The sequence below is a fragment of the Melanotaenia boesemani genome, chromosome 16 (genome assembly GCF_017639745.1).
Source record: "Melanotaenia boesemani isolate fMelBoe1 chromosome 16, fMelBoe1.pri, whole genome shotgun sequence".
NCBI lineage: Eukaryota > Metazoa > Chordata > Actinopteri > Atheriniformes > Melanotaeniidae > Melanotaenia > Melanotaenia boesemani.
In genome coordinates, this window is record NC_055697.1 from 26,835,177 (window position 1) to 26,859,689 (window position 24,513).

At 37.3% G+C, this 24,513-nt stretch overlaps 1 protein-coding gene across 1 annotated transcript in view; it reads right to left on the reverse strand.

Annotated features, from left to right (window-relative positions):
• The window catches only part of bean1 (brain expressed, associated with NEDD4, 1), a 52,654-nt gene that overhangs the window by 7,212 nt on the left and 20,929 nt on the right, over positions 1–24,513 (reverse strand). Inside the window, exons 3-4 of the mRNA XM_042009861.1 lie at positions 5,315–5,518; positions 4,859–5,000 (exon numbers count right to left, since the gene is read on the reverse strand). Coding sequence (XP_041865795.1) covers positions 4,859–5,000; positions 5,315–5,518 — 346 coding nt within the window. The remainder of the gene's footprint in view (positions 1–4,858; positions 5,001–5,314; positions 5,519–24,513) is intronic.

Below are 24,513 nucleotides of genomic sequence, written 5' to 3' on the forward strand. Positions count from 1 at the left end.
TGCATTTGTTTGAAATGACGCATGAAGGTCGTTTCCATGAAGATAATGCAAGTTTTATAATGAATTTTGGGGCTATCCCTAAATTTTCCTGACTCTGACTGACAGGCAAGGCAAGTTTATTTGTATAACACATTTCATCTACAAGACAATTCAAAATTCTTTTCATAAAATATTAAATGTTACAATTACATTAATGCATTACAATTAACTAATTTCACATGTTATCTTTTCAAATTTTATTGCTGTCATCTTAGAACTAACTTGTAAATAAGATTTTAAATCTCAATGGTTTTCTTGGTTTTTGTAAAAAAATGGAAAAGTTCAGTTCTGAAAGTGCAACATGAAATGCACCATTTAAAAATTTGTAAAGATTTTAATGTCACAGACAGAAATGAGTTCAAGGATACATAAATCTAACATAAGCATTAGCTTCCTTTAAAACTTTAGATGTATTTCTTTAAAATTCTTTTCACTAATTGTCACAATTTAATTTATTTTGTTCACTCTCAGGCAGCTGGTTTCTGTCAACTGACTAGTATCACATGGCTAAAAGACCAATGGAGCAATTTGAGTCACATAATTCCTACTGGAGAAAGAAAAAAAAAGTGTGTCTGTATATATATATATGTATATGGATGCTATATATATATGGTGTGTATATATATATATATACATACATATATATATACACTACCGTTCAAAAGTTTGGGGTCACTTTGCCATGGGATTCAATAGGGAAGTGACCCCAAACTTTTGAACGGTAGTGTATATATATATATATATATATATTTTTTTTTTCACATGCTTCTACTCTAATGTAAGCACTGCTTTGAAATCTGTATAGCAGGGATCCCCAACCCTGGTCCTCAAGGCCCACTAACACTGCTGCAACTCACCTGGTTCAAATTAAATAGATCTCCGACAAGCTCTGAACAAGTCTGCTAATGAGCCATTAATTTGAGTCAGGTGTGTTGAAGCAGGGAAACATTGAATGTCTGCAGGACAGTGAGCCCTGAGGACCAGAGTTGGGGATCCCTGCTGTATAGCATTTCTACTTTTGAAAGGTTCAACAAATTTTTTAGGAAACGCAAATAAGAAAACGATGAGTGTGTGTGTGCACGCATGTGTGTATGTGTGTGTGAAGCTTGCCCAGCTTCTCTCTGAGAGGAAGCAGGAGCTTTCAGTCTCCACAGGTGCGCCACTGATCTGTGAGTGTGAGTCACTTCAAGGTGAGAGTGCATACATGTGTATGTATCTGTGTGTGACTGTGTGTGTTTGTGTCGGAAGCGTTAACGTTCACAGTCTCAGTAGGTAAGCTGTTGATCTGAGTTCTCTGAGTTTCCCCCAACCATCTGTGGCCCATACATAAATACACACACACACACACATGCACACCCTGCAGGAGCATCACATGACTGCAGCTACCTGCTTGTTGACAATGTTCCAACCATCAACTTGCCAGAATTATGATAAACAAAATGTATCATTTGTATGTATGTGTAGATATGTGCATTTGTGTCTGTGTTGGCTGCACTCCCATCATGCAGGCCAAAAAGTCCGGCGCTCACACAGGCAGTCCAGAACACTCTGGTTCTCCGCCAAAGTACTGACGTAGTCTGCTAGCTCCCCTTTTTTTCTTCTATCATCGTGATGCTGTTTACTGTTACTTTCATCTTCTTACTAATTGAGCTGAAACAGTAAGTAGTACAGAAGTACAGACTTTGTGTGTTCACTGTCTTGCTACTGAATGAAATTGTCAGGAACCCCTTTGGGGCTGAAGTTGCTTATAGCAACAACCTCTTGACCCACATTAGACCAAGCATCATTTAAACACCACTAAACCCCGCTGCTTCCAGGTGCATCCCTTCATAGATGATGTACAGTCATGGACAAAATTGTTGGTACCCTTCGGTTAATGAAAGAAAATATCACAATGGTCACAGAAATAACTTGAATCTCACAAAAGTAATAATAAATAAAAATTCTATGAAATTTAACCAATGAAAGTCAGACATTGCTTTTCAACCATGTTTCAACAGAATTATTTAAAAAAATAAACTCATGAAACAGGCCTGGACAAAAATGATGGTACCCCTACAAAAGACTGAAAATAATGTGACCAAAGGGACGTGTTAATCCAAGGTGTGTCCACTAATTAGCATTACAGGTGTCTACGATCTTGTAACCAGTCAATGGGCCTATATATAAGCTACAGGTAGTCACTGTGCTGTTTGGTGACATGGTGTGTACCACACTCAATATGGACCAGAGGAAGCAACGGAAAGAGTTGTCTCAGGAGATTAGAAAGAAAATTATAGATAAGCATGTTAAAGGTAAAGGCTATAAGACCATCTCCAAGCAGCTTGATGTTCCTGTGACTACAGTTGCACATATTATTCAGAAATTTAAGATCCATGGGACTGTAGCCAACCTCCCTGGACGTGGCCGCAGGAGGAAAACTGATGACAAATCAAACAGACGGATAATACGAACGGTAACAAAAGAGCCCAGAAAAACTTTTAAAGAGAATAAAGGTCAACTTCAAGCTCAAGGAACATCAGTGTCAGATCGCACCATCCGTCGTCGTTTGAGCCAAAGTGGACTTAATGGGAGACGACCAAGGAGGACACCATTGTTGAAAACAAATCATAAAAAAGCCAAACTACATGTTGACAAGCCACAAAGCTTCTGGGAGAATGTCCTATGGACAGATGAGACAAAAATGGAACTTTTTGCCAAGGCTCATCAGCTCTATGTTTACAGATGGAAAAATGAAGCATATGAAGAAAAGAACACCGTCCCTACTTTGAAACATGGAGGAGGCTCTGTTATGTTCTGGGGCTGCTTTGCTGCATCTGGCACAGGGTGTCTTGAATCTGTGCCGGTACAATGAAATCTCAAGACTATCAAGAGATTCTAGAGAGAAATGTGCTGGCCAGTGTCAGAAAGCTTGGTCTCAGTCGCAGGTTATGGGTCTTGCAACAGGACAATGACCCAAAACACAGCTAAAATCACCCAAGAATGGCTAAGAACGAAACATTGGACTATTCTAAAGTGGCCTTCTATGAGCCCTGACCTAAATCGTATTGAGCATCTTTGGGAGGAGCTGAAACATGCCGTCTGGAAAAGGCTTCCTTCAAACCTGAGACAACTGGAGCAGTTTGCTTATGAGGAGTGGACCAAAATACCTGCTGAGAGGTGCAGAAGTCTCACTGACAGTTGCAGGAATCGTTTGATTGCAGTGATTGCCTCAAAAGGTTGTGCAACAAAATATTAAGTTAAGGGTACCATCATTTTTGTCCAGGCCTGTTTCATGAGTTTATTTTTTTAAATAATTCTGTTGAAACATGGTTGAAAAGCAGTGCCTGATTTTCATTGGTTAAATTTCATAGAATTTTTATTTATTATTACTTTTGTCAGATTCAAGTTATTACTGTGACCATTGTGATATTTTCTTTCATTAACCGAAGGGTACCAACAATTTTGTCCATGACTGTATTTGTCCTGCAGGATAATGCATTGTCTGTGAAAACAACAACACAAACACAAGCTTTGGGATAGGCCTCCAGACCACAATCCCAAAGCGTGGACTATCTTCAAATGCAACATGATGAATGTTAGGCTAAAAAACCCGCAAGAACTGTGCGGCGCTGTTGAATCAGCATGAGCTGAGATCCATACGGAATATCACCAACACTGTGCTGAGTCGGCTGAAACTTCAGCACAAAGGAGGGTGCAGTGGTGTGGTGAATGTCCAAAGAAAATCAATATCAGTTCAAGTCTTGTTCAGCTTCTGCGTTGATGCCGTAGGTGACTTGTAAAGAAGACAAGTTACTCAACAACATCAAAAGGTCTGATAAAGATAAAATAAGGGTTGAAACAGAAGTTTGCAATCACTCCCATGAAATAAAAAAAACATCCACTATGAAATTAAAATGAAGACATGCAATCTAGCCTCAGATGGGATAATTTGAATTAAGAGTGAATGTTTAAGGCAGTGCAAAGAGGAGGAGGAGGTCCATACACACTGCAGGGTAGGGATTTATGTGAATTATTAAAGTTGCCAATTAGGCCAGCTGACATTTAGATCAAAAACACCATGACATTGGCTTTTAGAAATCTCTTTCTTTCCCTCTCTCCATCACACAGACACAGAAGATTCACAATCATTTTGGCACCCCTCTAAAGGGCAAGAAAGGTAGCAGAGCTCTCTAATAAATGGATTACCACAGAAGATGGGTCAAACTAAGTAGACTGAGAGCAGTGGGGGACGCTGGATGAACGGTCAGTTACATTTTATGCTGACATTTGACATAATTGGCAAAAAAGGAGGGTCCACTCTCTTATTTTGCTGTTACTTGTGGATAACTTAAGATTTAATGTGAGTTTCTTACATACAAACAAATCTACTGTTACGCATTTCAGAAACATTATTTTTTAAATCCCAAATTGACAATTAGATTTCACAGCTTTCTTAGTTTATCTAATATAAATTTAAACTTCAGAATAATCAGAATTGATCTTTTTTTATTGATTTTCATGTAGAAAAGGAAATGAATATATCAAATAGGTAAACATGATCAACACAGCCATGATTGTACCATGGACCAGGGTTCTTCCACTGCAGTCCTTGAAGGCCACTGCCCTGCAGGTTTTAGTTGTTTCCCTCACTTCAGCTCACCCTGCTTCAAATGAGGCAGATCTCAACGCCCTGTTCTGGTCTTCTGCCCAAGCCTTATAAGGAGTCATTCATTTAGGACAGGTGATTGCAAGCAGGGAAACAACTAGAACCTGTAAGACAGTGGCCCTCGAGGACCAGAACTGAAGGACTCTGCCACAGACTGACACCAGGACTTACCATGGTGGTGAGTCAGGATACAGACTATTGATCTGTGACAGATTATCTCTGTACGCGTCAAAGTCTAAACCAGGAGGAAAGTCCTCTATGCAGCTAGACCTCAGTTCCCCTGCCGAGCCTCCATAAGAAAAACCGTCTGGTCCTGGAGAGACAGAGACAAGCTAATGTTGAGACATTTGATAATATTATGAAGAAAAACACAACAGCTTTAATATTTTTCATCTTCAGTGAATTGTTTGACAGTAAGTTGTGTCTTTACTTCCAATTAAGCCGATGTATGCTACTGTATAGCTTTTTAAATGGCAGCTAAGCCGGATTCATATGTGAAATTGCCAGAATTCTTACACAGTTACACACTTTACTTCTCAGTCCAGCATTTGTTTGTCAGTCAGATGCTTCATTATTAATCAGTTGTGTCTGCCTTGGCAGAAAATCAATAACATCTCAGAGACTGACCATAGCTTGCTCGAAGGTGTGGGTTTCTAAGTCGACTGTCTTTGCGTAGGCTGCCAACGATGATGGTGATGCAGGAGAGGAAGAGGACTAGACCTATAACAATCCCGGCCACCACCAGCGGAGACACCAGGAGTGATGCCTCCCCTCCTGACTCCCTCTCACTCCGACAGTCTGGGTACTCCCCATGGCTCTGGTTGGAGCTCACTGCAGGGAGACAGACAGATATAGAGAAGGTCAGGTTTAATGTGTTTTTGTGTGTGTTAGTGAACATATGTACACATTGTGTTTATTTGTCTTCAAGACTAATAGGGTGCAGTCTGAGAGGGATGATACTGTTTTAGATAATGAGCATTTTGAGAATTGTGTACATGCATTTAAACAGCCAACAAGCTGTTAGATCCATTTGATTTGAATCAGGTGTGTTGGAAAATGAAGTATCTAAAACCTACATTATGGTGGCCCTAGAGGACTGAAATTGCCCGTCCCGTCTATTGTGTTCAGTCACAATTTTTCACATATGGTTTTAGTAATCTTGGCATCAGGGTCAAATTAAACAGATCAATTCTCTGTAAAAGAGTTTATACTTCAAGACCTGATGACCATTTTCATTTATATTTATCTATTTAAGGCTTGAGAGACTTTCTTGCCCATGAATAAAAGAAAGAAAATGCTGCATAAATAAAATGCTACCCAACAATTATTGCACATGTGGTTAGTGTCTCAGATGTAACAGCATTTGGCTAATTTAATTATTCTAAATATAAAAATAAATTTAGGTTTTTATCATATTAGAGAAGTTCTTTCATAGAGTTCTTCTTGATGTTGGAGATACTTTGCATGTTGGGGTCTGGCAGCAATAAGTCTGGACTTACAAGAAGAGCAGTGCACCAGGGGGTCATGTTGCATCACTGCTGTGTTGCCAAGCACACGCCTTCCTCTCCACTCACCCCCTCTTTCCAGCTTACACTCCCTGAGGACTTATTCCATTTCAGTGTGTGGCAGATAATTAGAGCTGGAGCCTACACACACCGTCATCATTATCATTAGATTACAGAACGATCCTGTTCCTCTCTGTTTCTATTTAATGTCTCATCTGTCTGTTTTGCCCATCCACCTTCTGCCTGCTTTTCTCCCTTATGTCTTAGTGCCTGTTGCTTCAGTCATCCACTGTATAGCTTCAGTTTTAGTGAAATGTTGCATTTGTTTTATCAAAGCTTTAAGCAAATTACTTCTGATAATGACATGTACTCCCTCAGTGTCATAGATGGCAGATCTTATGTTTTAACCAACATTCATTTGGTTTTACAATTTTAAACAGGTGAGGCAGTATTACTGTATTTTACAAGATTGCAATTTAATAAAGAGAAAATCTTTGAAATACTTATAATGATGCTTGTCTGGTATTGATATTGTCATGAAAATTAGACCATTTTGAGAATTCATCAGGTCCAAATTCTAAATAATCTATGGAGTTCTTTATAAAAAGTAAGTCAGGAGCAAAAGATGGTGCAATGGTCAATGGATTTTTAATTTTCTTGAAAGACAGGTCTGTTTTACAGAATATATACAAACAGTAAAATTTATGGTGGGGGTAATTGACTGGACCTTTCTCAAGGTTTGATCCTATCCTGTAAAAACCTCCACTATTAAAGCGAATGACATGATTTAAATTAATTTCCAGTATAAACACAACAATGTTGACCACACTGCTGAACAATAAAACAATTCAAATCATTTATAAAAACATATATATCTATTCATACTAAATACACTAAAGCATAGGCCAAAAAACATCAAGTCAAGAACATTTTACAAAAAAAATCCTTTGGGGCCAGACACTAGAAGCATTCACACAGTCTTATATTGTAAATATAAGTGTCATGTTATTTACTTGATATGTTATGTACTAAGTTTAGATGACAACACTGTCCTGCTTAGCTTTAGGCTCTTAAAGTACTTGGTTAGGTTTAGGGAAGAGATCGTTCTCGGGTTTAAAATTTTGCATTTCATAATTGTTGAATCCAATTCTTTCATTGGAAACTCAAGAATAAAAAAACAAGAGAAGGTCTCTTTATATTCAACCAAGATTTATTCTAATTCAGGTCACAGGTAAAGCAATGCAGCGCTGGGCTCAGGGGACTGTTCATCCTGCTGAGCCCCAAACACTGGATGTGATCACATTTTATCTTCTTAGGCCGGGAGACTGCCTCGTACAATGGGATGGCTTGACACACAACCGATTGTAATTGGCCAACTATTACAGACATATCATAGACATGCTTTATTGTGTAGTGTTTTATTTTTAACTGTGGAGTGTTTGTTGTTCTATTGTTCAGCACTTTGGACAACTGCTGTTGCAGAAAATGTGCTATATAAATAAACCTGAACTTGAACTTGAATGATGGGCTGTTCAGTGTGTGTGAATGTTGAATTGAGGCATGTGTCTAATGCAAGAGACCTGACTGATATCTAACTGATGAGTTACATCCGCGTCTTACTTATCTGTCACTATGTACTGGATGTTTTAGCTGAAGGGCACACTGAGTCAGATGAGTTCTATTAAAAAACAAGTTTTAAACATTCATATCAGAGCTAAAGCTGTTCAGAATGTAACCAAATGCTATTGGTTACGATGTTGCCAGTGAGAATGGGATACATCAAAAAGGGCCCCAGTAAAGTCCTAGAAAATAGGTGCCGCCATGACTTTTCTCCAGCCATGAAACTGGAGGATAGGTAATTGATTTAAACCTTGACAGATTTTAGTAATCCAAAGGTAATAACTGTGACCTGATTTTAATTAAACAATCATTTAAACACAAATTAATGAAATGTAAATTTAGAAAACTTGTTGGCAACTTTCTGATTGAATTCTGGCTCCAAATAAAAGCATTTGCATAAGCAAATGTTTGAAAGTTTTCCACAACATTTAGAAATAAGTGCTAAATCACGTACATTAGCGACAGCCCTTTTCCCTAAAATTCACTGCAGACTTGTTCACTTAACATAAGCATTAAATAAAGACTTCAGAAAATGGAGATATTAAGGAGCAACATGCAGAACCTGCCTTTTGTTTATATGCAAATCTGCAGCAAATTGCATCTTTCTGGCATAAAAAGAAAAGGAAGTGACCCAGAAGAAAACGTCCACGACTGAAATAAACATCTCCTGTTGCTTTTCTCACTCTATATCTCTGCACTGAATATAAAGCAGGGGGAGCAATCAAGACCTCTAAATGTTTTACAATCACAATAGAATTTTCATTTCACTTTCTGCGCTCCTTCATTGCTCAGCTCTCGTCTCGTTCTCCCCTGAATGGCATCGTATGTAATTCAGTTGTCTATAGTAATTTGGTTTCACACAGATTCCCCAGAGGAGTGAAATGTTCTCTCGCCCAAACGATTCCCCGCAGACCTCTTTACTCTCTCTGTAATGTCTCATTTCCTACAGACTTCTTTGTCTTTCTCTCTCGCTCTCTCTCTAACATGATTTTCTCTTCATTTCACTTCTCATCTCTTCCTCATAAACTCCATTTTGTCTCATTACCCCAAGAGATAACTCACATAGAAATCTATAATTGTATAGATTTACATTCACATAGACCTTGCTGTCTTTGGCACAAACACGGGAATTTTTTTTTCTGTACAAATGTTTCTCAGGTTTTCTCAATTTTGAACTGACACATGGAGCAGAGCTGCAAAAATAATTACATTTTGTGGCCTTTCTGGTGGATTATTCTTTATTCCTTCTTACAGAAAAGTATTTAATCTAACATCTACAACCACTTCTTATCATTTTAAGTAATGTTGTTAAATTGCTCATGTCTAACCTACAATAAACTGAAGCTGCAGTGGTTTTTATGTCATAATATTCCTTAATAGAGTTTCCTGCACTGATAAACCAGCGTGTGTGACAAAATTTTAAGTCAAGGTTACATGAGGATGAAAAAACTAACTTTATATTTAAAAAGGACAATTTTAATTTCTTTCTACGCTTGCAACATGAAAAAAATGCATTTCATGCATAAAAATATAAATAATACACAGCAAACTGACCTTTATCATAATCTTATCACATTATATCACCAATATATATTCCTGTAGTTTAATGGGTTATCCCCTAATTGATGCAGTGCAGATATGTTTCCAGTTACAAGGGTAATCCCTTTTGCATCCACTTCATCAACATAAATCTTTTGCTCACAATAAACTGCAGTCAGTGCTCACATGGGATATAATCCATCTGGTTCACTCCATCTGGTCTGTGCTATACCAGTGATGCTAACTCTGCAGCTCTGAATAGATCATTCAAGCTCATTTGCGCTTTATATGCTGACTAAACCAGGTGATATTACTGCAAAATACCAAGGAAAATAAAGCTAAATTATGCTGTCTCTAACTTTGTTTTAATTTAGTCTCTGTCAGGTTAAAATGAATTATCATTTGGAAATATCAGTAATTTAAAACTATTTAATGACATTAAATATATAAACTAAGAGCACATTCTGTGTCATTTGCATTTTCATTTAGTTCTGACACAGCAAAAAAGGTTAAAAAGTTATGATGACACACACAGACACACACAAAAAGCATAAAAGGGATTTGAATTATATGTCACATGATCTGGTGTGTTAGTACAGACAATTTCATGACGCCAGGCTGCTCATATAACCCTGATTTGTTCATTCTGCTGGCAGTGCAAATTTTATTGTCTTGTTTAACTGTTGCTACTTTTTAAATATGATTAAAGCAATACAGAGAGGAAAGTAGGAGAGGGGACAAAAAGGCAAGCACTCAATAATTTTAAGGGTTGGTTGGTAAGACACAGAAAAGATAAAGGGAGGGAATACTGGTAATAAAAGATGATGATGATAGATTTTTAAACCCTGAGGGGACTGGACACAGCTGCACTGAAAAAGTAGAAAAGGAATAGAGAAATTGTTTGGATGTGTGTGTACTGAAGATTTTGGGGACTTTAAAAAATGAAACATATAAAATTGTATATGCTTATCCTAAATAGGTAATAAAGAGCAAAGCTGGTTAACAAAAATCTTCAATGTGAGAAGACATAAATGTGTTCTGGTTTCTTTGTCTTACTGGAATTGTTCATTGTCAAAGAAAAGAAATCGAATAAGGTGACAAATCATCTCGGGTTAAGCTGGAAACAGACGCTCATCTTAAAGCTGATGAAAGATGACAAAACCCCATAAGCACACACGGAAACCTAAACTTACACAAAGAGAAGCTGAAAATCTTTGGCTGCAACATAACATGGTTGTTTTGTTTGTTTTTTTATCTTAATATTTCTCTGTATTGGTCGCTGCATCAGAAACACAGTGACTTTTTCACCACTGGGCTACTGCTGTGTGTGTGACGGTGTATGGTTATGTATAATGGAGGAAAAAGAAAGGTAATTCACTTTGACAGCTTGTCACTAAAGTTTATTGTTGAAGGAGCACCCGCCTCCCACACTGTATACAGTTGTCCTTTACAAACGCTGGTTTATTATCCTGCACTTGACACAGACCCTAAGCTGAGTGAAGCTTATCTTCTACTTCCTAATGAACCCACGTCAAAGTTGCCTTGAGCATAATATCTGCTTTTACAGTCAGGAAGGATTTTAATCAAAGAGACAAGAGCTTAGAAATGTATTCATTTATTTATTTTGACTTGTGACAGGTCAGTGTTGGGCCACTGTACCGGGTTATGTTTTCAATCCTGTCAGTGGTTTATAGCAACAAAGATCTTGAGTCATGCTTTTGGCCATTTACTCTAACTGATCCAAGACAGCAGCATGTTGCCTGTCTTTAAGATTTCATTAGACATTCAACTTATTTGTCATCTTGGCTGCTTTGACAGCATTATCCTAACAACTCAGGATCATATCAAACTGCCTTCCAGGTCAGTTTTTCTGACCTGGAAATAAATAAAGTTGTTGGTCTGTCCATCTGTTAAATAATTCTGGTTTATAATGAAGTACTTCAGTAGATATTAATGATTTTTTTAATGAAAATTAATGGCCCACAGATTAGAAATCATCCATAAATGATAAATAAACTTGCCATCTTTTACCTGAATAGCATTACATGTTATCAGTTGTGTTTTTATGATCCATTTCTTGATGGTTATTAAATAAACTAAGAGGAAATTTGGTGTACATGTTAAAAGTAGGCACATGGTAAAAGCATAAAGGATAAAGCTGACTAACTTTTGCATGATAATAAAGGTGATTCAGTGAAACTGAATGTATTTCTCTGAATAAATACTGACATTTGTGCTCTGCAAAGAAGAAAGGATATCTGCAAATCCAACTAGATTCAAGTATGGCTACTTTGCTCTGTGAGCAAACTGCTTGAAGAGGACATACTATGTTGATTTTTAGGCTTTGATGTTCTTTTTCTTCTGGAACTGCACCAGAGTATAGCTTCACATGATTCAGTTATAAAAATAATAAAAAAGAAAGAATAAAGAAAAATTCTAAACTGGCCAATTTCTTCTTGTGTTTCTTTGCTGAATCAGCAAACTCACCTAATCTTGAATCTTGAAATTGTGAAACATTGCTTGGTTTAAAAAAGTTTCAAGGTGAGCTATACATCCACAAGGTCAAATAATGTTTTGTTCCGGATTAGAAATAATAAATGGGCAACAAACATCTACAACACTGACAATGTCAAGAGCTGAAAAGTCAGCTCTATTACTTGAAAGGCAACAGATAGTCATAAATAATACTCTGAATTGCCCATAGGAAAATATGGACACTACAACATTAAAAAAAAAAACCAAAACGAACCAAAACAAAACAAACAAACAAACCAAAAAAAAAAATTTTGATTTCATAAAGAAGTTAATGGTTAATACTTGCTAATATTTAAAGGAATAATCACATAATAATCAATTAAAGTCTTGAAGGCCTCTCCTTGTTTTTCTCTTGTATATGGTCAGGATAATTACTTTTTTTGTGTCTTCACCGGATCACAGCAGTGTTTCTTGTAGCTTTACGTAATGCTGCTTGCTTGGTAAGGTTCAAAAACACAGGATATACACAGTTTATTTGATCCAAACTAGTTAACAGAAACACAACTGTTGTTAAAGTAGGCCAATACCACTTGGATTACTTCTGTCCCACTGTTCTTAGACAACTTTCCATCTCCTCAGTAAAGTTCATGACAACACTGTGCAGGAGCTGTTTGAGTTCTGAACTGATTGAAACTGCTTTTGCTTTTGCTACTGTAGACAATGAATAAGTGAAGAGTGTGTTTAACCATGGTGTTTTGGCTTTGGAGCATTCCTCCCTTTGTTTGCACGGCAGTGAATCTGTTGTAGATCGCTATCTAGTTATTTGCAACTTTTTCTGTCTTTAATTTCTTGAATTTTTGTAGAAACCACACATGTGTATGAAGTCCACAAATGAGGGGCATTTTCATCAACCCTTTTCATAAGGAATAAAGTGTCCTATCTGAAACCTCTGAAAGATTTATGATTAAACCAGTCACTTTAGAGTTGGGCTGTGATCTGTGTAAGAAAGGTCCATCAGTCAGTCTGTTTCTTTTATCTGTGATAAATTTAATCTGTTCTATTTATTCAAAAGTTCACATCTGATTCACTTGACAGGTGGATAGAAACATCCATTGTAAGGCTGTAGATTAAAGCAGTTCCGCATACCTGCAGCTTTGCTTCAGTTTGTTACTAACTGAATTACAAAAGAACGAGTTCATGATAATGGTGCAAATGTTCCTGAGGAACAACCTTTTATTTTTTCATCATTTACAGAAATGAAATACTTATTGAGTTTCTAATCATTTAAACCATGCATATTGACAATGCATTGGGAGTGTATCTTCTTATCTCAGCTTACACTTTTTATGCATGTGTATGCACTAACTACTATTTGTCTTCAGGTGTCATGGCATACAAGTTAAGATCATGTGGTATTGACTGCTGCTGCATGTGCTGCACCACTTTATACATTAGCTGCATACATTATACAAAAGCATCATGCAGCCACTCAAATTCAGTCTGACAGATTGTCATTGTGAGTTAGAACCACCTTCTTTTTAATATGAAATATACCATAGGCTTTTTTTTTTACTGAACATGCACAGAATTCATAACAGAGGAAAAGAAGTTCCTCCTGGAGGAGTGTTTGAAAAGAAATGACAACAGATTAATCTTGAGACAACAATGTCAGATGTGGATATCAGAAGAACAACGCTATGCTGCTATTATTTTTACCACTAATCATCATCACTATACATTTCTACCACAGATTTTCCAACATGTGCTTCGGTATACAGAAAATGGTTTTAAATGCTTTAGTACTGAATAGGAACAAACTTGAAAAAGAGAGTACATAGAGCTCCTTAAATTAACGGTAAAGTTTAACTGCATTGTGATGACTCAAGATTAAGTAAGGGCATATTGCTTAAAGAACACTCAGTACTCTGACTGTTCTACAGTATATAACTTGCAGGAGTGTGTATTTATCTCCCAAAGTGGCATCCATTTATCACTTTCTCTGACCTTTTCTCTCTAACAAATTTACATTCTTCCTTCCCTCCTTCCATCTTTCCATTCCTTTATGATCCTCGTGGTAGAGGCAGCAACCCGTTCAAAGTATAAACAAATAGCTGCATCTCTTTTCATGGCTCACAGCAGCATCATTGATCTTTTTTCTTCAAGATCTGTTTAGGCTGTTTATCCACCATTAAGCTCTTTAGTGACAGTGACCAAAACAAACAAACAAGAAAAAATTACATAGCCATGCGAAATTACATTTAAATTCATCCGAGATTTCCTTGAGTCCTTTTGAGTTACATGAGTAATATTACATTGTTATAGTGGTGTTTGCACCCATCCGTTTTGTACAGAAACATACTATAGATCTGAATTTTAATATTGTAAGACACATCAATCATAATGGTGGAATTTGTTTGATTTACTGTGTGCAAACAATGGTTTGAATCACAGTTTTCACATGTAGAAGTACTGGCACTGAGCTGATGTTTGACCCCATATCTGTGTGGGCTGGAGAGCTGAGTTAGATCTGATGGTATTCACTGACCCTCTGTAACCCAGCTGTTGTTACAGAACTCTATCTCTTGCCAGTAATTTGTTGTAGATTTTTTTTAACATGAACCCAAGTAAGAATTGTTGCTATGGAAACAATTTTATATTTAACTTATTTATTTTCACAATTGATCATCCAGCTCTTAGTTCTCCTCTTATCTTTCAAAATATTTAAACCCTACTTCTTTTTCTCTGAAAACCTGGTGGCATACTTAGCTCTTATAAAAAAGACAGAGGTAAAAGTCTTTAGATAATTTTGTGCACTGCATGACAGCTGTTTCTAACTGTGCATGCATTTGAAGCTGGTGTTGTGCACATGAGGGTAAAAACATGAGCAATCCAAACATGCCTTCCTGGCATGCTCTCACTGATCTTATTATATCATGGCTGCTTGAAGCCTGATGTCTTAAAAAGGTCAGAATGTCATCTAAACATTTTCTCAGATTATTCAGACTTCACATGATAGCAGCAAAAAGGATTTAAGAGGTCTTGATTCTTTTTCAACCTTTCACTTACTGAATACAGAATAAATAATATACAAAGAATATTGATACAAATAAGAGCTGAAAAGACTGACTGATATAGAGTGAACATTTGCATAATTAATAATCCTGCAACACTGAACCACACAAAGCTGTGCATGCTATTGAGATTGCAGAGGTGCAAATGTTCAGGATTTCAGATCATAGACATCTTTGTAACAAACTACCCACACTGTAGGATAAAGATATAGTCTAGACATAGGCCTACACCAGATTCAGACCCAGTTTTGTTCACTTGTAAAGCTAAGTAAAGCCCAGCATTTATCTCATTTGATACTGGAAGTTAATTAACCCTTTTACACAAAACAATCCATATCTATACAGTTAGACTGGAAAGCTCATTAGGATTCATTAACGTCATTGCAAGTGTCTGGCCACACAGCTGGGTTTTAAAGCCAATTAGTCTAAGTGATATTGAAATCATCTCCAGCTCAGCATGTAGTCGTCTCTCATAGGGTAGTGTTAGATTGGATCAGTTCAGCTGTCTGAACCAAACGACCCTACTCTTAACACCAATCACAGCAGAGCATCTTCCCTCTGCTGCTTTCCCTCAGCTGACACAATCCAGCTTCAACATGTTAGCACGCAGCAAACACAGCAGTGTTAAGAAGACGCCCCTATTGCACATCTTCTTTTTTGGATAAAAAACAGTAATAGGTGGTGTAAAAAAATCAATCATCTCATTTTAATGTGAAATACTGTCATGATCTGAGTTTTGATTTAGGTTTTCATAGTCTTATCATGTTTAGTTCTCTTTTCCTTGTCTTATAGTTCTTGCGCTTGTGTATTGTTTTTTGCTTTCCGCTTCCTGCTCATTAGTACACCTGGTTTGATTTACTCATTCACTTCATCTGTTCATTAGTCTATCTGTGCATACTGTATATACTCCTTGGTTTCCTTTTCAAATTGCCACTGTCATTGTCATGTTTTGTCCGTGTCATGCACCTGTTGTGTTTCCCATCTGGGCCGCCAATATTAAAACTTTGTTACTGCACCCGTCTGCCTCCTGCCTCTCAGGTGTGCAATTCTGCTGCACTGTGACACATATGAAGAAAGCTTAGATGCTATTTTGACTAATACAGCTGACTTACTTGAAACTACCTCAGACCAAGCACACTCTGATGTGGCAATGAAATGCTGTAACAACAGTAGTCTGTGTGTTCTTTAAGAAATTTCTGAGCAGTTTTAGCAATATAATGGGGTACACAGAACAAAAGGATCTATTTTGAAAACCTAATATGATAGCACTTGTGGGATGTGCTGGAACAAGCCCAATGTACAAACACCCTACAACCTGCCAACAACCAATGGGATCCAAAGGAACTGCTACAAAGAGCCAGACCCCACAAGCGAGGTATTGGGTCCATACAACATAGCTGTTTTTGATGCATGACACACTACACAAATTTAACCAAACATTATTAATTTGTCATTTAATTCCTTTATATTTGCACAACATATTCTGGTCACCTCATTTCAGTTTCTCATGAGCCACAATTTTAAATGGATAAACCAAACTTACTGCATTTAAAAGATGTTTATGACAACAATATGGTTTCAAGCAGGATGTGAAAATGTAATTTTTTTTTTTATTGTCCACTTTACTATCCCCTTCCGAGGCAGTGGCTGCTAAAGATGTGAAAGCATCACTTTAGAGCCAGAGTTTAGTTTTGGTTTGTCCATTCCTGGCACCTGTAGAAAAATACTGTTGCAAAATGATGTACAGTATGGAAGTCTGTGGACATGAATGGTTTATTTTCCTCCCGCCCTCCAAGAATGTCCTCTTGTATTTCTTTGATAAATCGGCCATGGTGGACATTCAAAAGGGTTGGGGTGTCTGAGGCAGTGGGGGGCCCTTGATCCAGTTCAAACTCACGGGGGCTCAGGGGGGGCTGTGGGCAATTGTCTCTGGTCTACTGGGGCCCATACGCCATGGCCATGAAGGCTCTGATGCTAGCCGTCCTTGGCCTCTTTTCAGGTAGGTAGTTGGTCATCCCTGGGGTGGGCTGTTTTGGTTCTTTGCTCAGTGGTAGCTACAGGTAGCCCAATTCTCGGTGCTCTTACTGTCTGCTTCTCATTCTTGGAGGGGCACAGTTGCATTTGCACAGTCACTTAACACAACTCATTCATTCCTTGTACTTACACTCACACATACTTGCTGTTGTTGTGATTGTTCATAGTTTTCAATGACTGTCATCTTGCAGGTGCTCCTGATGATTGTCAGCTGTGTTTTCTTACAGAGACTGTGGGATGTTATCTGTTTCTTTACAGGTGTAGCAGCTGGTTGTCTGTTTTTTTATGTTTGGGTTTGACTGCACAGTTGTTTCCTGCCTTTTGTTCTTCCTGTCAGGTCCAGCATTAAAGACCATAATGTAACTTTCGGACCTTATAATTCAGTGTTCTGGACTAGTTTGATGCCACAGTGACATCTATCATGTGCATTTCTGGAGCTGTTGCTGCCTAGCAGCAATTTGAAGCTGAGAAATCGTACTATACAACGTTTTTATTCAGAATACCGTTGCAAGTGAGTTTTGCTTCACATGCTAGCAAGTGGATGTAAAAACAACGGACACTTTCAATGTGCACTGTGACTGATTCAACAAAGAAACACAAGAAGACATTATTGGAGGAAGAAAGAGGAAAAGGGGACAGAGCAAGAGTAAAGATAAGATAAGTACAGGTAGGATGCAAGATGAATGCCAAATTATCCATCAACAGGCAGTGCGTCACTGGGAAAATAGTAAAAGTTCTGTATTGTTTCTTTAATATGTAAATTTAGCAATAAAGAAAAAATAAATGAAGAATAAAAACTTAAGTATCAAGAGGAAGCCATATTGTATATCCATAAAACTTTCCTTGGTAAAGCAAATTTACTCAGCACAACATGGCAGCCAGACCATCAATCTGTTGTCATGATGCTGTACAAGGTACAAGGACAAGGTTTAAAAAATGTTTTTAAAAAGGCCACTGAAGTGTTGTTTTACGACTTGAACACTGCAGGGCAACAGCAGCTCCATAAGAAATGCCACTGTGCCATCAAAATGAGTCAAAAGCACAGAGTTTTAAGGTCTGAAAGTTGTGCAGCGTTGCTTTAAGCACAGGCTGATTGTCCTAAATTTGTTATTCAAATGACTGAATACCTGAAATTGTTGCCTTATGTGTAATCCATATTGTGATAATTGTGTGGTTTGTATTCATTATAACTTTACAGAGACAGAAATGGAAATTCCACTGTAAAGATGATTGCTAGGAGTGAGTTTTTGTCTTTCCTCTCCTCAGCCATGACTCAAACTTCTTCACATTTTCCACGACAGACTGAAGGTTCAACACATTGACTGTGACTCTGACCCACACTGGATTTGCATCAAGTACTTAACACTAATTAACCCACCAGCTGGTGTTATTTGTCCATAGCAATATGATTACTATGCTAACACTATTCTGAAAAAAATAAACAGAAGAAACTGTATCTCTCTGGGCACCAGAGATATTTCACTTTATTACATCCAAGCATTTTTTCTCTTTTTTCAACAAATGCAGTTTTGACACTAAAAAAATCCTTTCAAAGAGCCTCAAGTTAAATAAGATTGTTTCTATTGAATATGCAGGAGTTTAAATCAAGTGTAGCTGTAAGTACAGGAAGTGAAGCTTTTCTGCTGAAATTAAATTATAATAATAATAGTAATAATAATAACAATAATAAAAATATGTTTCCAACTATTCCCTTAACAGTTGTACAAATGCAGTTAATAATTCATACCACAGAAAAGAAATAAAGACTGGCGATGGGCCCCGATGACAACAGCAATTTATGACGGTTTTATTTGTTGGGTCTGTGGATGTGGCATCCAATGACAAATATTATCTCCTCACCTGTGTAGTGTGCTGGAAAAGCCTCGACCTTCCGACTGGCAGGTCAAAGGACCACAGGAGGCACAAGGAGAATATGTCTTGGACACGCACATCCTTCTTTCTCTCCTTCCCTAACTTTCATTTTTGCCTGGCTGCTCTCCTTCGTATTTCTGTCTGATTTTTCTGTTGTATCGAATGAATGCTGGGAGGGTTTTGGTGTTGAAGGACATAGGTCATTGGCCATTAAAGCACCATGTTATGTTACCACTGAAGCACGGGAAGAAGCACACTTCTTCAGATTAAAACAACAATAAAAACCATCTCACTAAGTAGTCTGAAAAAAATCTTTTTCCACAGAGCAACTTAACACCTCTCTTAGAAAAGCTGAAAATACTTAGCCTCTAAAGATAAAAGTTTCAATTCTCTATGGGTAAAGGAATAAAATGTGTTCTGTTTTTAACTTAACCAAATTAAACATGTCACTGGATGCATCAGTACATCAATGTACTAAGGTGCAACTCCAAGATGTACTCTACACTTGGTTTACTTGTCTGGAGACGCTTCTGGCTTAAACCCCCAAGACCATCATAAAAATCAACATAAATTCAGCTTGGACTCCCGTTTCAGCATCTCGTCTCAGGCTTGTGTGCTGTACAACTTTATATATCAGTACAGTCTTCGGATGTGAGAGGCAAGAGTTCCTCATTATAAAGTTTCAATCCAAAATAAAAGTGTCTCCCTTTTTTACAACAATCTGGCATAAATTTGTCCAAAAATTTATTTTTTTTTGGCCAAAATGTAACATAAAACCAATTGTATTAACATATCAGAAAAGGAAACACTTCAGTGCCCTTTCATGCAGTGATGCCAGCTGCAGAGGTGAAAATGGATGCTTCTACTTTAGCATACAGCCAGATTAGATTAAAGAGTGGTTAATATTTAACATTGTTGTCAGTTTTCTTTGTACAATTTTCAAGTTTTTAGTTCTGTTTTTGCTTTAGTTTTTTGCTATATTTCTGTAGCCTGCTCTTTGAGTTTTAGATAAGCATCTTCTTTTGTTACACATGGCTTCTGTTTCTTAATGATCACACCTGCTCTTTATTTAGTTGTTAGACCTCTTTATAAATAGTCCTGGGTTTCTCTTGCTTCTTGTAAGCTCCTCGTCAATCCTGTCCTGGTTCATTATTGGTGCTACTTGGCTTTTCCTTATTAAATGTCCTGAAATCTATTATTAGCTATGTTAGCTATGGTTTTGGTTCCAGGTCTTATTAATCATTCCATTGCAGCACTTTTCGTTTCATTGAATAAATCCTGTTTGTGTTGGCTTGTAGTCCTGCATTTGGTTTCTACCTCCCTCCATCTTTCTCATCCATGGCTCATGCCAGAAATAGCTGGCTGTTAGGAGTTTTCTTAGTCTTGCTCTGATTACTTTCCAAGTAGTTGCTACCCAGTTTATGCCCCTGTAAATACTGTGCACACTATATAGCTTTTTTTACAATTATTTTCGTCTCGACTGGGAAGACAGCCTTGCACAAAGGAACGGAGCTTGAGCTACACTTATCTAGCAGACAGGTAAAATTGATTGTTGTCTCTTTCTGTTTGCGAAATGTTGCCTTGTTTCAGTTTCAGTTCGAGATAATACAGTTGGTGAATATGCGTTTTTGTAGAGTTAAAATGAAATGCACCCACTCTAGGTTTCTGTGAAAACTTACAAGTGCAAATGGGTGTTTCATGTCCAGTAATGCCAAATGGAGCAAGAATGGATAAAAAAAAACCTGCAACCTGAAACATTTAGTCTGGGACTACATAACCACCGAAGTCAAAAGCCAGAAATTGGTGGGTGTAAGTGGGTGTTTTAGACTAGTGGGAAAAGCCTGGTCTTATAAAAAGGCAATTTTTGCACAAATGTGTCATTTCATGTTATGTACTGTGGGAGGACCTACTGCCCCTGTTATTACTTACTGTTAAAAGAAAAATACCCTTTAATTTCTGCTTTGTTGGCTTGAGTTACTTAAGTGTTTCATTCGTTTTCATTCAATGCACAAAGACAGTTCCATCACCTTGAACTCTGAAATATATTACCATCTCAGCTGCTTGGGCTTGTTTACTCTGGACTGAACAGTGCGGAGCTCATACTTGAGGCCAGCAGTGCAGTCATGCAGTAACACTAGAAAGCACACAGAGGCCAATCTAACTCCTCACCGGAGTAATCTCAGAACAGATCAAACGTTTTTTTTTTGTTGTTGTTGTTGTTTTATTCTGTATTGTTGAATAGTGAAACATGTTCAGCAATTCTCTCTGCAAGGTCTGGGAAAGCATGACACACACTTCCCTGATTTTGCCAAGATAAACTTGGCAGCTTGTTAGGATGATTGACAGTTGCAGTGGTATGAAATGAGTGATGAAGGGTCAAATGAAGCATCATGAACTTTACGGGGTTCAACCAAACAAGCAAATAGCTCCATAGCTGCATTTGCAGTCTGCTGTGTTACAAAAATCAGCTAATTGTTCATTTTTATTCATTTTTTTAAAATTTTATTTCCTCAGACTCATTAAACCAAATAAACAGCTCAACTGTTAACAAATTCAACGTATTAGGTCTGTGTATCATTCGTTCATTTAACATTCAATTCAAAATCAGGGATTAAAAACAAATAATCAGCTTGTTTATCATCATTCTTTTAAAAATCTGTAAAATAAATAAATAAATAAATAAATATAAAATCATCCTATAAATGTTAGGCTAGGGATAGGCAATACCAACAATTTTCCTGACCACCTGTCTACAATATCATTTTATGCTACTTTTTAGGTGATACCAATATCAATTCCTTTTTGGCCCCATGAAGGAAAATTATGATTGTATAGTGTACATTAATACTTTATTGCAAGGACAGTATGAAATATAAATAAGCTAAAAAAAAACATCAGTACTTAAAAAATGTATTTAAAACAATAAATTATACGGAAGTGTAAATTAAACAAAATTAAGATAAAATACAACATCAAAACAAAACCTCATCATCACTAACCGCAGCAGCATCATTAAGACATCTGATAGGCTACCACAATCATGTGACACAAAGAATCCACTGTTGCTGGGCTTCACATGCAATTTGTCACCTAAAAAGCTCAGAAGTGAAAACAAATGGCACATTTTGTATCAGCAGAGTGATATCTCAAAAAAATATTGAATCAGGTATTTCGATTGGCTGATATCGAACTATTGATCCGGCCATCCCTATGTAAGGCTTGAAAGCTGCCAGAATCTTCATAAATAATGACGATGAAGTGTTTTTTTTAGGTGGATTCAGGTCACTGCTATGACAAGGCACTTAAATACCCAAAATCAGCTTCTCTCACCGAGATTGTGGCAACTTTGGATTTTTAATATGGCATGAGTAATAACTTTATTTATTTGTATATATATATGTATAATACATTGGACTTTATCTTGGGACTCCCACTTTGAGAAAGGCTGTGAATGGCTCTCCCCAGCTGCTCCCAAAAGACACACAACTTTTGGGTGAGTGTTGATCCTTCAGGGAAACTGGCGGTGGGATGCACTGTGGCGAGTCTCCTGATGCAGCAGCAGCAGCTTCCCTGAAATCCAAGTGGCATTCACTACGGCGCACTTTGGCGAGTTGGGAGAATCTGCAGCACCTCAAGGTCACGGAAATCCGAAAAATTAAAGTCAAATTTCCAATGTCCATGGGTTGTTTTTCTAGTTTAATTTTATTTAGTCAAAACTTCAAATCAGAAGTACAAAAACAACCTGTTTTTAGGTTTTGTTTCAGATTCACTGAAGAAAAATGCAAAACAAGCTGATTATTTATATTTTGATCTTCAGTTTTGAATTAAGTATTAAATATTAAATAAACAAATGATACACAGACTGTAATATTTCCTAAAACTAAGATTTAATATGTGATGCTTAACACATAAAATTGGTTTATAATATTTATTAAGACTTCTTATCAGAGTTTAAACTTCAAACGTGACTGCGTTTTCTGCAGAGCGCTGTTTCTGGATGTCACAGCTGAGTGTGAAAGATAAATAGCATTAATCACCATCCAGTGAGCTGCTGGGATCTCCTGAAACCAAAACCTCACAGTATGCTGTGCTGCATCTAAAATGTAAGTTAACCAGTTATATAATCGTCATACTGCGTTGGTATTTGAAGCACCACAGAAAATTCCCAAACACAGACTCTCACTCACTATCATACACATTAGCATTAAATTGGACTATGTATTTAAATGTGGCAGAATATGGGTCAAAAGACATCAGTGTGTGTGTGTGTGTGTGTGTGTGTGTGTGTGTGTGTGTGTATGTGTGTGTGTGAATATGGGTCAGAATACATCATACTTCCCCTTAATCTCCCTCCCTCCCATGTGGGATAGTTGACAGAGAGACAGATTATCACACCCTGCTGGCCCATATTCCTGTTTTCCACTTGTTTAATCATCCACCCCTTTTTAATTCATTTATCTCCTGATGTCCCTTGTTGTTGTGATTACTTGTTCGAATTGTTTATCTCCATAAACCACCACTGACTGACTAATCAGCCCTAATTCTGATTAAATTAACAAACATGAAATAAGGGAGTAATTTTGATTTAGATCATAAGATTTCAGTTTTGGCTGTAGTGTTATCCAACAAGTCTACAAATATATCAGCTCTGCCAACATCTGCAATGAAGATGGATGGAGAATTATTTTACAAACAGATTAAGAAAAAAGAAACTCGGATCAGGTTTCAGGATTTGTTTCTATTCAGATTTCTGGAATCACTTTGGATAGTTTGCAGTTTACACTTTGTGTGTGAGTTTGGCTTAAAATTAAAGGGACAATAAGTAAAGAAGTGCGTACTTTCAAAGCAAAAGGGCAAAACAAAACGTTTGCCTGAAGATGACCAGGATCCGACCTTACCTCTAAAGACATAACAGCCGTTGTGAAGAAAAACATTATCCAATACGTTCTTACTCCTTACTTGTCATAGCTGTGAGACGATCGTACCACATTTCATATGCTATTCATATTCATATGCTATTCCAAAATAAGGGAACAGACTCCTTTGCATTCTCATCTCGTCAATTACCAGCGTTTAGGGAGCCTTATAACATTCAAGCAGTGCACCCTGTAAGTCAATTACTGACAAGAGGGGGGTACCTGAAGCGTGAATATGTGACCCCGAGGGAGCCTGACCAAGGAAAGTGTTTTTATTTCCTATTTTTAGCTGGAATCACAAACAGAACCTCAGGCTCAGGTCGATGTAAAGGACCCCTGCAGAGTATTAAAGTCTTTTAACAGGACTGCCTAAAAAGAGCATTAAATGCTGCTGCTAGAGTTTTAATCAGGACTAAGAGATCTGAACACATCACACCAGTTTTGAAATCTTTACACTGGCTTCCAGTCAGTCACAGAATAGATTTTAAAACCCTTCTGATTGTTTACAAATCCCTGAACAGTTTAGGCCCAGAATACATCTATGATATGTTCAGAGAATATAAACCTAGCAGAGCTCTTAGATCCAAAGACTCTGGTCAACTAGTCCAGACTAAACATGGAGAAGCAGCATTTAGCTGTTATGCTGCAAACGAGTGGAACAAACTGCCAGTGGAGATTAAACTTTCACCAAATGTAGACGTTTTTAAATCCAGGTTAAAAACATTTCATAAAATCTGGACAACTTTTGAACTTATCTTAATATACTTTTATTGTGATTTTTGCTATTTCTTGCT